The sequence below is a fragment of the Vicugna pacos genome, chromosome 22 (assembly GCF_048564905.1).
Source record: "Vicugna pacos chromosome 22, VicPac4, whole genome shotgun sequence".
Classification (NCBI taxonomy): domain Eukaryota; kingdom Metazoa; phylum Chordata; class Mammalia; order Artiodactyla; family Camelidae; genus Vicugna; species Vicugna pacos.
This window is the reverse complement of record NC_133008.1, coordinates 2,083,896-2,099,212: the sequence shown is the minus strand read 5'-3', so window position 1 is coordinate 2,099,212 and position 15,317 is coordinate 2,083,896. Positions and strand designations below refer to the sequence as shown.

General features: G+C 44.9%; 1 protein-coding gene across 1 annotated transcript in view; it reads right to left on the bottom strand.

The window, feature by feature from the left end:
- The window catches only part of LOC140688319 (trafficking protein particle complex subunit 9-like), a 103,919-nt gene extending 90,469 nt beyond the window's left edge, over positions 1–13,450 (bottom strand). Inside the window, exon 1 of the mRNA XM_072946944.1 lies at positions 13,081–13,450. Within this exon, the coding sequence (XP_072803045.1) occupies positions 13,081–13,171 (91 nt within the window). The 5' untranslated portion in view covers positions 13,172–13,450. The remainder of the gene's footprint in view (positions 1–13,080) is intronic.
- Between the last annotated feature and the right edge of the window lie 1,867 nt (positions 13,451–15,317).

Sequence of the window (15,317 nt, the reverse complement as noted above, 5' to 3'; positions counted from 1 at the left end):
CTATGGAACCTCCTCAAATATCTTTCATCATAAAATCAGCTCTTCTTATTTTCCTGTTTCTTAGTAATTGCCAAAGACTCTCAAATGATGGCTTCACACAAAACAGCAGCTAAAGTTTAAGAGCCCTCTTGACATACTCACTGTGGTAAACACTGCACATAATTTCTAATTCTCACAATTCTACAATTCATATATGAATGTCCCCATCTCACAGACGAGGGAAAAACTCAAAACGAACTGTCTCAGGCTCACGTGGCTCAGTGGCAGCACGTGCAACCAAACCCAAGTCAAAAAACTACAACCCTTCGTATATGTACCAAATCTCCTACCACCAATTAACACACAGCGGCGGGGTCAAAACTCAGGGAACTCAATACACTTTTCACCTTTAAGGTCGTCCAGATGCCGCTTCTAGCTGTTTTATAAAATCCCGGCTCACTGGTTTCTAACACTAGAAGAAAAGCCCGATTTTCCCATTGCTTGCACAGCAAGTCTGAAATGTTCACAGTGAGATGACAGAATAAATCTAAGATATAAGCAGAATAACTTTTCCAGGTAGACACACATAAAAGACATTGGGCTCTTCTGAAGCATTAAGTAAAGAAATCAAAATAAAATAAAGTTATTTAAGCCTTCTTTTACAAACAGGAATGTTAAGACTGTAAGAAGGTGCAACAGTGCCACCTATGGCTAAAATGACCTTCCAGGTTGCCGGGAAAGATGCAACACAAAAACTGCCTGTAGGATCAGAAAGGAGAATCAGATAACTAAAAGCTTATGTAGCATATACTGCACTTTGATTCGGGGGAAGGGAGGGATATTCAGTATTTAATTTGATACTGCTAATACTCCTGAATATAAACAGAAGACATAGGCTCATGGAAACTCATCTTAGAAGAGGAAAGAATCCAGTTCAGCCACTTCATTTTACAGGAGGGGAAACTGAGACATGGATTGTGTCCTCCTGGTAATCGGCAGCAAAGGCATCCTAGGCCTCATGTCTTGCACTGTAGCAAAAACCAACAGATCTGTACTACGCCTATGTTCATAAAAGTCACGTTTGTATTTTTCCAACAGTAGGTTATCTAATATCTTGCAAAATACTTCTCAAAGATCCAGGATATCATATAAGTTTGTCGACATACAAAAATATTTATTTACATAATAAAACAGCATGAGCTTTATTCTCTCTATTAAAAAAGTAATGTGTCAAAACAATGTTTTGATATTTTAAACCTGTTAAGAGTGTAGAAAAAAATCAAAATTTTCTTTAATCCCAAAAGAGAGGAGCTTATTCCCTGAAAATGATCAATGTGGATTTTACTAAACTTAATTGATCTGGTCAGAATCCCACGAATTTAAATATCTGAGTGGACGGTTACACGGCAACATAAATTCTGATTTGTAACAATACATATTCTGTGTAAATAATCTTCAAGGTCATCTGATTAAGGCAATTTAACTAGTCCCTGTCTCACTAGAATGATACAGATTTCATTAAAACTTCATACTACACCAAAAAAAAAATGAATCCTTGTTACTTTAAACCATATTCAAATATATCATACATATACATATTAAATATGCATCAGAAATAAGCGACACTCTTTAGTATTCAGAGTTGATCAATCTAAAATATCTGTCATTGTGACAGCACTTTTATTAAGCACCTCTTGTGTTCTTTGTATACAAGGCGTCTAACTCTCATAGTCAGACAAATTAAACAATATTACTAAAATTTCACAAATGAGGAAATGTACTTAAGCCATGAAAACAACTTACATATTCATCAACAGGAAAGAAAAGAGTAAAGACTTTACTTACAATATTCACTGACAATCTTTTCTTCCATATTAAGACTACATAAAACCAATTCAGTCTTTGTAAGTATTTCTGTCAATAAGGGCCACTAGAGAAAAACAAGTAACATCAATAGCAGTGGTTGGACTTTCAGAGCCCACTTCTCTTTTGCACTATAATTATTTTTAATGTTATGTTTTTAGTGCTTACAGAGCACTAAAATATAAAATTAACTTTTTAAGTAATTACCTGAGAATTATAAATTTGTGAAAATAAACAATTGTAATTTCTGCCACTCTGTCTCACCTTCTCAATGGTGTCTCTCCTTTGAAGGCATCATCAAGCTGAGATCACTAAACTCGGCCATTTATGGAGTCACAGGTGTTTGGGTAACCACTTAACGGGAGGCTGATTAGAGGAGCAATTGAGAAAGCATCCTGTGCAGCCTGGGTTCCAGCACCGAGCTAGCCACAGCCTGCTGCGTGTAATTTGGGACAAGCTGCTCCACCTCTCAATCCCTCAGCTGCAAAAAAGGAGACACTGATACCTACAATCAAACACCTGCTATGAACTAAAACATGAGGAAAACATTTTAGCCTTAGGTAGGTGTCCACTCACAGCGACTTTGGTCATTATGATGATGAGGATGCCTGTTAATAAATTAAGCTAGACCACAAAGGAGAAATCACCTTAAAGGAGAAACATTTTAAGTCAATGAGCATTTCTTTTTGGATGGATTGCACAATATTCTATTGATTTTTTTAATAAACCAAATTTTGTCCATTAATTATAGATTTACAGGTTCATGGACAAGTCTCCAGAAAAAGAATTAGAGGCCTCTAAACTCCGTAAATTAAGAAAGTAAATTAAAAAAAAATCAGGGAGGAGGTTATACCTCATGTGGGAGACTATGTGCTTAGCATGCATGAGGCACTCAGTTCAGTCCCCAGTAACTCCATTTAAAAACTTTGTTTTTTAAGAAATGGGGAATTAAAGCAAAAAGATGGAGGAATACAGACTTTTTTAGAGACTCATCTCAGATTTAAGATGGGGAAGATACCATCTAATTCTCAGAGGAAATTTTGAGGACTATGTAAACTGGATCTGAGATATCTAGTTCTTTAACATTATTCATGAATTCATATTACCAAGTCATAAACTACCTGATAATCAACAGTGGTGATACTGATCATAACAGCTGCCATCACGGATCGAGCTCCGGCTAGGACTGCTCTGTTCTGACATCTCTGCCCCTGAGGCCTCACCAGACTGACAGCACTAAATTAGGTCATTCATGAGCACCTCGTGTAAGTCCTCCATTTGTGCTTCTGACTCTCCCCTCACCAGCTCCTCTGAGGGAAGCACTGTTATCATCTTACCCACTCACAGATAAGGCGACTGAGGCACAGAGGCTAATCCCGTTCCAGGTCACATTGGCATTAAAGGACGTCTGTATTTCTGCTGTTTTGCTTTTGACAAAGGAATCTGAGATATCAATTCAAGGCAGACTGTTAAATAATCAAGTCTGTCAGGTCTTCACCTCAAAGAGCAGATACTATAAATTCCTGATGTAGGATGAGGCTGCCGCCACAAACTGACTCAGCTTGAAATTAATATCCAAGATGAAGCAGCGGATACACGTAAATATTCACGATTGTCAAGTCTGCTCACGGGTCTGGGCCCTTCACTGCCTGAACGGGGGTGAAATCCCCACCCGTGTCTGGGAGAGATGCACGGTGCTTCCCGGGCTCAAACAGGCTTCACGGGCTATTTCCTCCCACAGACTGGCCTCAACGATTAAAAGCTCTCAAGGTTTTTACACCATGCAAAACAAAAAGACATTTCTGCAGATGGAGCACTTTCTTAGGTTTAAATCTTTTTTTGCCTACACTCACCCAGGGGGAAAAAAGAAACATGACTCTGCAAAGTCTCTGACCCTCACCACTCACAGGAGTAGAACAGCCACAGAAGAAGATGGCTCTTCACATTGCAGGATGAGAACAAAATAAAGATGCCCCAACAACAGGCACTCCCAGACACAGCGCTCAGCAGTCTTCTGCAAACTCACGGTTGTGTAGCACCCATCACCTTATATTTCCAGAACACTTCATCACCCCTAAATAATCCGCCTATCACTAGCAGTCACTCCCTAATCCCCCTCCAACCAGCCCCTTCCAGCCATCACCTGCTCTCTGCCTCTGCATGTGCCTTTTCTGGGCATTTCAGATCACTGAAATCAACAATATTTGACCGTTTGTGTCTGCTTCCTTTCAATTAACAAGCTGTTATCAAGGCTTGTATATTTTGAAGTGGTATCAGCATCTCTTTCTTTTTTTTTTTTGAAAACGTTAAAGATTATTAGAAGGTGGTAAGCACTATCAAAAAGAGTAGAGTGGAGCATAAGTGATTGGGTTTCAAAGGGAAAAGTGTGGGTTGAACAGTCAGGGTGGACTTCCAAAAACAGGTGGCCCTTTTCATTTTCCTCTTTTTTTTTTCTTTTTTATTCACTCTTACGTGTGAATAATCTTCCACTACATGGAGATACTACATTCTGTTCATCCATTCAGCAGCTATTTATGGACGAGTTCCAGAAAAATGAGTGTAAGAGTTGACTAGCATGGATGGCATTTAAGCAAAGGGCAAAATGTGCTTTCAAAAAAAAGCCAACAAACAGAGGCACAAGGAAATTCAGTGCGTTTCTGAGCAAAGTGCTTGCTTGCTTCGGCAGGACTACCGTGCAGGACTGTGGCGGATATTGGCAGGATTCACGGTGTGGGAGAAACATGAGAAGACTCCCCACTGCAAGTAGCTCAGACAATTCTCCTCCCTCATCCTGTATTGTTAGAGCAATGTTTCTAGGTTACTCTTATTTCAAGTAATAGCACTTTAACTGCACATCTGATCATCTCCATCAGACCACCTTTCCTCCAAGCAACAGAAAAGCATTCAATGACCTGAGCAGCTCCAGGACATAATGGTGATGGATTAGGGAGTCCTGCAGCATTCCAGCCTGCAGGCACAAACCCCACATGTGCCCTGGTGATGTCCAGAAAATAAAATGCATGGAAATATCTCACTGCTGGAACACGACATCTGCCCTCAATTTGCCCCAAAATCATGCTCGCAAAGCACTAATCAACCTTCTCAATACAAAAATAAAAAGCTAAGAAGGCAAATTTAGGCTCTTTCATTGAAAACCAGCAACCATCACTGCCAGTATCTGAGCTGGAATGCTCCTGACTTTGAAAACCACTGCGCAGTTACTTTTCAAGCATAAAACTCATATATGTATTCCATGTAGATGATATTGCAGTAGGATTTTTCTTTTCAAAATTTCCAGTTGCAACATTAGCACAAGAAAGTTTATGTATAGGCTTGAAAAAAATCAATTATCCTCCACTTTCTTAATTTTGAACTAATTATTATTTTATAAATGTGGCTATGCTGCGTATTATAAACCGTTTGATTTCTGAAAACAAGACCTTTATGACCTCACTATTTCAGAGAAAACTTTAACGATTCTTTGAGAGGTGGGGCCTGGGGCGCCCACTATCAGCTCTTTAAATACTGACAAGGATGTGCTATTAAGTAATGCAAAGGCTCTAACTCCACATTAGCTCAGAAAGCAAAGAAACTACACCAAAGACTTCCTTAAATATTTTATATATTTCTATTCTTTTGAATATAAAAGTTCTTAAATGATATGATTTTTTTGAAAAAGACAACAGCTGTATTAAATTTCCTCTCACCAAGAAAGCAATCTTTATGAAGTAAAAAACCCCTATGGAAATCGAAATGACAGGACGTTTCTAGCTAAGTGAACATCCAGATCTGAACACAAACCTAAATCCGATCAGATCTCACTCGAAGGAGCTCTACAAAGTCCTGGGCAACCCTGGAAATTAGCTCTTTTGTTCCAAATGTTGGCTGAGCTAAGATCATCACACTAGGCAGGGAAGGAGAGAAGAGGAAAATCCACCTGGCGGCCTCCATCAGCTTTCTTCCAGCCACAAAATACCTCTAGGTCGGCCCGCTAACAAGTCCCCCAATAAGGAAAGCCGGCATCCACACTGCCCCTGCCATCCCCAAGTAGCCCCGATGCCCATATCCCAGCCTGTGAATGGTCTTCTAATGATCCCCCAGTTGGTGGCACCCTCCACCTCTTTCCCGCTACACACACACACAAAGCCACGACAGCCTTCCCAAAGCACAAATTTGATTACATCAACCCCCACTTCAAACACTTTAGAGGCTCCCTGTTAGAGTTCTAGCCCCACCCCAGACCCTGCTCGCCCATCCTCACCTAAGTACACAGGTCCCCAGTGACCACAGGGGCCCCTGACATGCTCCTACTTCCCACTTGCTCCAGTCTCATTTTGACTGTTTCCCAAGGAAGCCTTCCCTCCCTCCAACCTCCACAATTTGTTCCTCTCTTCCTAGAACATTCTAGGCTAAGTCAACTTCTGACAATGCTAAGCTCTCAAGAAGCAAATAAATTTTGCTTACTAATGTGGCTACACGCTCTCTCCCCTAGACTCACAGAAGTGCACGTGTAATGAACAAATGAATGACCGGTTGGGTCTCAAAGGGACAGACATACCTGCTCTCGCCCGTCCCGATCCTTCGGTCTGTAGAATATCAGAAGCAAAACCAGAAGTACCTTTCCTGAGGGTCACTTCTGTTGACACCCTTCACTGCCTACTGTGTCAGTTCTAGTAAAACTCAACTTCTTCCAAAGCCCTACATCCCGGACTCTCTCCAGTGTCCTCCCCAGCAGGGGCTCCCTCCACCCTGGACCACACAGGGCACTCTCCACGGGTGCCCACGCCAAAAGCCTCCAGGCCTCTGCCCGGGCTGCACCTGCGATCTGAGCCACATTCTTGACTCCTTCTCCTGGCTGACTCTTACTCTGTCCTCACAACTGAATGTAGAGCCCATTTCTTCCAGGAATTCCTCTCTGATAATGTCCTTTAGGTCTTGTCTGGTCTCTATCTATAGCAGCAGTACATGGTGACCAACTGGGTGTTTGCCCGCTCCTTTGAGACCACGAACACTTGGGAACCACGTGGGAAGGAGTGAGAGATTACAAGACGGTTGAGGGAAGCAAAAAGCAGAAATCACAGTCCAAGTCCCAAATTCAAGGATACTTTCTCAGAAAAAAGTATAAACTATTTCACACGTGTGCAATTTGGCTACTATTTTTGTGGCTTGGGGACAGCAAGAACTTGGTGTTCTAGTCCAAAACCTAGGTTACATGCAAAGAAATGTATATATTCGTATCCAAAGGAAACAAGAGCTGCTCAACAACAGTTTGCAGTTAGAACTGAAAGGAACTTTGATAAAGGCAATCTCTCTCTCTCTCTCTTCTTTCTTTTCTGGCATCATATAATTTTAGAAGTATTTGCGTGACTAACAGATGGCTACAGCCCGTGATTCTGCACTGGAGTGTTTGGGGCTGAGGAAGACCAGATTAGATTCACTCTGTAAATGCAATCACACCAACACACTGATAGGTGCCGTGGTGGTGAAACTGATGTTCCAAAGCAGGCAACCTTATTCGGTAAGAGAACTCTAAATAGAAAGGAAGAAATGCAATGTCCTATACTGAATTTCATTTGCTATATGGGCCATTAACTGATAGTATATCTTGACAAATGAAACCCAAAAATAAATTGTCAATGTCGGTTTTCTTCATCTGACCATTTTATGCTAACATCGGATATTAAATCCTCACTCCTTACGGAAGCTCAGGCCTATGCTGCAGCACAGTTACACTCCGTGGAAGAAAGCCGACCAAGGGAGAATTGGAGAGTTTCCCTTTAGAAGCTGCGAAGTGTGGTTTTACACCTGTATATCATTTGCAACCACATCATCGACAATGGAGTTAGACGTTACCTCTGTGGGGCGAAAAGCACTGCATGCTTCAGAACCATCAAAGAACGCTGAGCTTTGTGAAACAGTCCTGAGGCACTTAAATCATACTTTTTCTGAAAGGCTCCAAATCTGACCCACTTCACCATTCCAGGTATAACAGGGAAGTACTGGAAACAGTAGAGAGAACATGACCTTGAAGTCTGACAAGGCTCTGCTTGAATCCTGCTACAGCATTTATCAACCGCTAAACAAACCAATTCCTTAACCCCTCTGAGAAGGCTTCCCAATCCCCAAAAGGGGGCTGTCAGCGCCCACCTGGGAGTCATGGATGTGAATGAAACACGCAAGTAGGGCGGCCGACTGCTACCTGACACGGGGCCTGGCTAGTTTCGCTCCGCTGCCCTTCTGCCCCTTTAAACTTGCACTGATCCCCCTGGTAAGGATCAAGTCCCCGGAACAGACTGCCCGTATCTTCTGTGTATCCCTGGATACATGACTTACACTTAGGAGGCCAGAAAAACAACTGCCTCCTCCCAAGTCACTAACAATATTCTTAAGAGTCTGGGTATTTTTAACTCTATTTTTCAGGGAGACTATTCCAGAACTTTCCAAGCACCATTCTCCAGGTTGGCTCCCCTCCCAGTGCCCATCCTTCTTACCTCAGATCCTCTGTCTGACTGCCTCCTGTTCATGGGAAAGCGAGTCCGGTAGGGTGGGGACTCCCTAGGCCTCCCTCCCTCCCTCACAGGTGACTGTGAATACCTTCTCCCCACTCCAACTCCAGCTTCTGAGGATTCTAACCTTCGGTATCCTGCAGCCTCTGCACCTTCCTAAGACGCACACGTGGCCAAGACTGTCCCTTTGGATTTCTTTCTGGCTGACCCTGCTGACCCCCAGGCCCCTTAAGGATAAATGGGATTGCTCTGAAAATGACAAACGCCGCTGGCTGACACACCAAAGCTGCATGGTCTGGGCTTTCCTCCAACCGAGGCACAGCCCTCCCCTCCCTCAGCCTCAGTCTGCAGCTCTCGAGATGATCTAATGCACATGCAAGGCTGTGAACACCAGCTAAGAATGAGGACTCCCAACTTGTATCTCTAGTCCAGCTCCTTCACCTGAGCCCCAGTCTCATAGAGCCGAGTGCCTCTTTGAAGTCCTAACTTGGATGAAAAATGGCATCTTAAAAATGCCTCATGTCCACCATTTACTCTGGAATTCGATTCCTGGCAGGTAGCTCCCAGACTCCCCATTTTAGTAACAGCCTCAGCACCCACCTAGTTGTCTCAGGTCACATTCAATTTCCACTGTTCCCTCCCCCCGGCCCTGCCCTGGAATCAGTCCTGTTATTTTCGCCAATAAGCTGATCTCAAGTGTGGTTTTGCAGGGACCATGGCCGGAAACACACAAGCTCACAGCATGGTTCACTAACAGTCCGCCGTAGGGTGCTCCCTGGAGGGGGAGGCATCTCCTGCCGCTGGTCACCTCAGAAGGCACTGGATTCTCACACAGGAGGCCCAGGAGAAGGGACTCAAGATTTTCCCGTGGTCTGAGCTTTGAGGGCCCGATGTCTGGGGGAGCTCCTAATTAGCAGACACACTTGCCAGTGAGCAGATGAGGATGGGGGAACCCACGCAAGGCTGTTATCACTCCAACTCCTGGGCTCTCGGGAGCCACGGGAAAGACCTGTGTCCAGTGTACAGCCCAGCCATCACAGATCCCAGCCTGCATTTGCCAACCCGGACAGCCTAGACTCCATCTACTTGCGACACTTACTTCTGTTCTGTTCCCCACCCAGAATGTGATGGACTCATTCAGATATTCTGGCCTGTCTCAAGCGAGACAAATTCAGTGAAAAATGAAGTGTCCACATTTGGACCAGAGCATGAAAGGAGAAACAAGACCTCATGGTCAGCATGATGGTGGTGGCCACACCCTTCCACCGGGTGAGATGAACCATGGTGAGGGTGAGAATCCAGGGTCCTAGGTCGGCCAAATCATCTTCCTTCACGGTTGTCTGGGGTGTTGGAGACTGACTACCACAAACTAACGACACGGCTGTCAGTGGTGGATGTCAGCTGCAACAGAAACGGATTCAACTCTTTACTGCCAACATGGGTTAAAAGTAAAGGCCGGGGCAGGGAGGTCTGCACGGCTGCTGAGGCAAACCACAGACCCAGCTCTGAATGCCCACTGGCTGGAGCAGAGAGGAAGCTACGGCCCTTTTAGCTGTCCCTGTGTCCAACAGATCCAGGTGAGCCAGCTACTTAGGAGAAGGTCATGTTGTCCTGATACCCAGAAAAACCAGCCTCGTAAAGGGAACAAATAGTGTCATGGATTTTAGACCCAATTCTGCCCCTTTATGAAGGCAAAGTAAAGTAAATGGCACGGGGAAGTTGAATGCAAAAAAAAAAAATTAAAGAACCAAACGGTGACCGCTTCCTCCAACAGCGTCCCCTGCAGCTGTCACCTCCATGGCGGCCACTTCCTCACCAGTGACCGCCGGCCAGGAAGCGCCGTCACGCACGTCACACAGCGACAGCCAGGAACCGCGTGCCGAGCACGTTTGTGTAAAAGCAGGAATCGAGCAAAATGCTGCAGAGTTTGACCTTACAAGTTTAAATACTCCATGAAAAGAATCCCTGAGCAGCCGACAAAATCAATTCGCATCTTACTTCTTCAAAACAATCAAACAAATTTAATAAGGGCGCATTTGTCACCAAATAAAAGGAGGACCAAACAGGTCCCTCAAAGCAAGGATTTTAACAGGTATCTAACACCAGTGGGTAATGTGCTAACAAAGCAAATATTCCAAAACGTTAGAAAATACAAAATGACTAGGATAATACATGGATCAAGACAGATATTAAGATTTTGCTTTTTAAAGCGATGGAGACAGTATGGAGGGCAATCTGGCTATTTCCAATGCAGGGTGTGCACAGCCCACATTTTCAGATGCAACAACATGCTCACTGGGCAGTACAAATGAAAAATGAATAAAGAAAAAGGAAAAGAGGAACAAGAGAAAATTAGAAACACACAAGAACAAAAATGATTTTGACAGCATGTACAAGAATTTACGTGAGTGTGTGAGGCCAGGGACGAGGGGATGGTGAGACCCACCCTCACCCCCTGCTCCAGGGAAAGCAGGGAGCTGAGGGGAGCGGCGCTGCCGGGGGACCCCAACGTGGTCAGCGCCCCTAACCAAAATTCCACCTACAAGCTTCAAGGCAGCTTTTGAGCTACAAATTGTGGTCGCATTTCAGTCTGGACCGTTTTACTCACTTCCACCAAGAGTAGCAGGAGAGAATTAGGCTCTGCTCCTGTAGCAAAGAATTGTTTAAATAATTAATGACTGTGGAATACTAAAAGCAACAATGGGGTAAAAGTGACTGGAGGAGAATGTGCTTGACCCGAGCTCACTGGCCGCGTTATCTCACTGACGTTCAGAAGCTGGCTGAGCCCTTATGGTACCAGAACAGACAGACCCAAAAGGAGGGAGGTTTAATGCGCTGCTGTATTTCGATACTGGGAGCCATGCCTGGTACACGAGGTTCTGGGTAAACAATGGGGACAGTGTCAACCACTGTGGGCTAATTACACATCCGGATACTCCGCCAAGTCCCAAGGGCAGACTTCAAAAGACAAAAACAATCTGGCATTCTCTGGTCGGGCTGCAGACTCAGAGACAAGCATTTGTTGAGCAAAAATATCACCAGTGCCTCCTATGACAAAAGAGGAGGCACTGGCGTGGGGGCTGGGGCAGGGCTCCAGGCTTCCACTGCTCACTCACCAGTCTGTCCAGGGGGAGAAGTGGTCCCTGCTTATGTTGCACCGATGCACCTACCTTGACTAATGCCTGGGGCCTCAGCAGGTGTTGACAGGAGAGGTGAACGGAGCCAGACTTGGTGTAGCACGGTGCTGGCAGCTATGCCCTCAGCAGTGCCCAGGCTCCTATACATGCCAGCTCATCTTAAGAAGCAGATGGGGAGTGCGGGCATGTAGATCACAGGGCCCTGAGAGGACAAGTACAGATCATGGCTACAGCATGCCTCTCCCCTTCCTTAAGTCATAGAGGTATGTCTGGGAGGAACAGAAAATTCATCCAGAGCCCGCTACATTGTCTCTCGCAGGTGGGACTCGTGTCCCCTGTGCTTCTCACTCACAGGGCTGGTCTAGACATTCTTTTTATCAATTCTCTAGCATCTTCTCCTCCAACTTACCAACAACCAGAGAGTAGGATCTGATCTTAGCTATGTTCAAGAGTCACAGAGCACTTCCTTCACAGCGGGCCCAGAAACATGTGCCAGGTTCTCCGACCGTCACCTGTGGGACCACCATGAGCCCTCTCCAGACTCAAGGACAGAGGCCGTAGGCCGGGGGGACACAGCTTCCCTCACTCTCCCCAGCAAAGGTTTCCACGTCTCGGAAAACGCATCTCACCCTCTTCTGCCTGAGGGACAGCACAACAGATACACCGGGAAACAGAGCTGAAGTTGGGGGGGTAGGCAGCCCAGAAGAGCTCGTCTGTACTTCCGAGGCAATGTGGGGCCGTTGACTTAATCACAGGGAAAAAGTGAGAATGAACATTTCCCTGCTCTGTCCCATACACCGTTATACGCCTTTCCCTGCATAAGGAGTTCATTCGGAAGTCCCCGGCGGTGTTTCTGATGTCCGAACTTGGCATGGTGGCTGTCGGGCAAGAAGAAAGGGCCTGAGCAGAATAGGTGCTGGGCCTGGGAGGCAGGAGACACCGGCTCCAGCCCCAGCTCAACCAGCTCCTCGTTCCGCCTCTCGGGGTTAAGCATCTCATCTATAAGCAAAGGGATTAGACTGTCCCAGGACAGGCTGCCCAACAGAAATGAAATGAGAGCCATGTAAATAACGTTTCCCATTTGCCACGTTTAAAATGGTAAACAAAGAAACAAACCAACAAACAAAAAACAAATACTAGAAACTGATTTTAAGAACAGATCTTACTTAATCTACTGTATGTAAAATACTATCATTTTGACATGTAATCAATATAGGAAGTAAAGAGATAGTTTATATACTTTTACTAGACAAGCCTCAGTGTCTGATGTGCATTTGACCTACAGCACATCTCAGCTCAGTCCAGCCTCCTCCCCAGTGCTCCTAGCATCAGTGGCTTTGGCTACTTTATTGGACAGCAACCCCAGGGGTCCCACCATGTTCCTGGCTGTAAAGCGGGAGTAAGTGTCCACACTAACCCTAAAAGGATCTCTCTGAAACAAAGGCGGATTCACTTTGAAATGTCTGTAAACCGGCGGGCTGCATCTCCATCCCCCCTTGGCTACAAGACAGACTTCTTCCTTGCTGATCCCTTTCTGGATGTAGGGAAGCAATCCGGCACAAAGCCAGGGTGGACTGGCCTCCAGGTAAACTTACCTGCTGTCTGTGTCCAGTCCCATGAAGTCCTCCTTCTCAAACGGGATGCAGGGGAGGGGGATCTTGTCCCCAGAATTCTTGTGGCCACCATCCAGCCACTTGGACTTGAGCAAGATGAAGAGTGACTCAGTGAAGTCCTCGATCCTCTTCTCCACCACCCTGCAGTCCTCTAAATTTGAAGGCAACGTCGGTGCGCGGCTGCTCGACTTCCTCCACATGCAGTACAAAGACAAAGAGCTGAGAGTCATTATCGAGGTGCCATACAGCTCCTCTGCACGTGGAGCTTCTCCAAGGCCTTGGCAGAGAGACAGTCGGTAATGGTGACAAGGCCCACGACCTTGCAGTGTTTCTGGAAGACGCTCCACCCATTCTCGGGCACATAGCGGTGCCTGTAGTGGATACAGAGTGTCCACTGGGAGCCACATGGGCTGATATGGCTCACCGAGGTGAGTAGCTGATAGATGCAAAAGAAATTCTCCTCTGAGATGATCTCCATGGTTTGGACTACAACGGGAAGAGTCTGGTGGTCCTCAGCACACTGCACGTAGTCAGGGATGCTCATGTTGCAGGCCCTGCCGAGACAGGAGAGGAGATCGAGGTACATACTCTGCTGTGTGCTATGAGCCCATCTGGGTTGCGGTGACCTGGTGTGTACCAGACAGAAGGCAAGGGAAGCCAAAGCAAATCCGGGGGTACAGCTTGTCCTCATAGTCTGCACATGGCTACTGCAGCTCGATCACATTACCCAGCTTTTGGTCTAGGCTTCCTGCCCCTGCAGAGAAGGGTCATTTCTTATTTTATATTTCCAAGCACCTAGCAAGGCTCTGATATAAAGTCACTACTCAAAAATGCTGAATAAAGAAATGAACAAAGGATATGCTTTCCCCAAACCCCTTCAGCAGAATATAAAGAAAAGGATCACAGTAGGATCAAAAGATCTGGAATTCTATTCAATTTATTTGAACCCCTTAGCTTCATAGTAATGGATAAGAAAACTTGCCTTGGGGTAGAGGGTACTGTTCATTGGTGGAGCACATGCTTAGCATGTACGAGGTCCTGGGTTCAAACCCCAGTACCTCATTTTAAAAAATCAAACAAATAAATACACCTAATTTCCCTCCTGAAAAAGTATTTTTTAATTCAAAAGTCAAAAATCACCTTGCAATTGACACAACATTGAAAACTTGACTATACATCAATTAAAAAAAAATCCTTGCCTTGCAAGAATATATCTGGATTACGGATGTTTGCAAATGTAAAATGCCTAGGGTACCACCTGCATAAAAAGTGGTGACTGTACAAATGTACTATCCCCCCTTTATGAGCTATTCTTCCTTTGGGGGAGTTATAACCTCTCAGAGCTAATTTTCTCAGTTTAATAAATATAAACATTACCTGGTTCTCAGTACTGCTGAAGAATCAGATAACCCTAAGAAAGCATCTGACCCACAGAATTTACTCAATAAATGTTTTTTGAATGAATGAATAAACAAGCAAAGTGAATGCTGCTCCCTGCCAAAGACCATCATAATGATACTTCCTGGGAATCCCAAGCCCACGTTCACCAGACTCTGCACTAACAATGTGGGTGACCTGGGCAGGCCTGTGTGCTTCTCTAAGCCCCAATTTAATCATGGATAGAAATGAGGGCAACAACACAAACCTCAAATTGTTAGTGAGTCAGTAATGAATTGTACCCCAATATTGCAAGATGGAACCATTAAGGAAAACTGGGCAAAGAGTCCATAGGCTCTCTCCATATTATCTCTTACTACCACATGGGAATCTACATTACATCTCAAAATAAAAAGTCTAATTTTTTAAAGAGGTTTTCGAGGTTAGGTGAGCTCACTGTCTCAAATAAGGAACACACGGTACAAATAGGACAATGCCCAGCCCATGAGATACACTCAGTTAACATTCCCACTGAGCCCACTAGTCCCTCCAACTTCTAATGGTGTCCACTTCCAAGAGCCCATGTGACCATCCTTGTTCAAATTTTCTATTTGTAATTTTTTTCTTTTCATTAAATAGAAACACCCAATTCCATAGAATTCTTACCAGATATGATGGCAGCCCTTCAAAACCTGACCACAGAGATCATGATGGCAGCCCTTCTTGGTGAAACAATAAAATGAATAGCCATTTTCACAAGACCTCTGAGTAAATCTACTAGGGAACTTCATCCTGGACTGAGGAAGAGGACTGGGGAGGAGGGGGCATTCAGGGGCACAGAG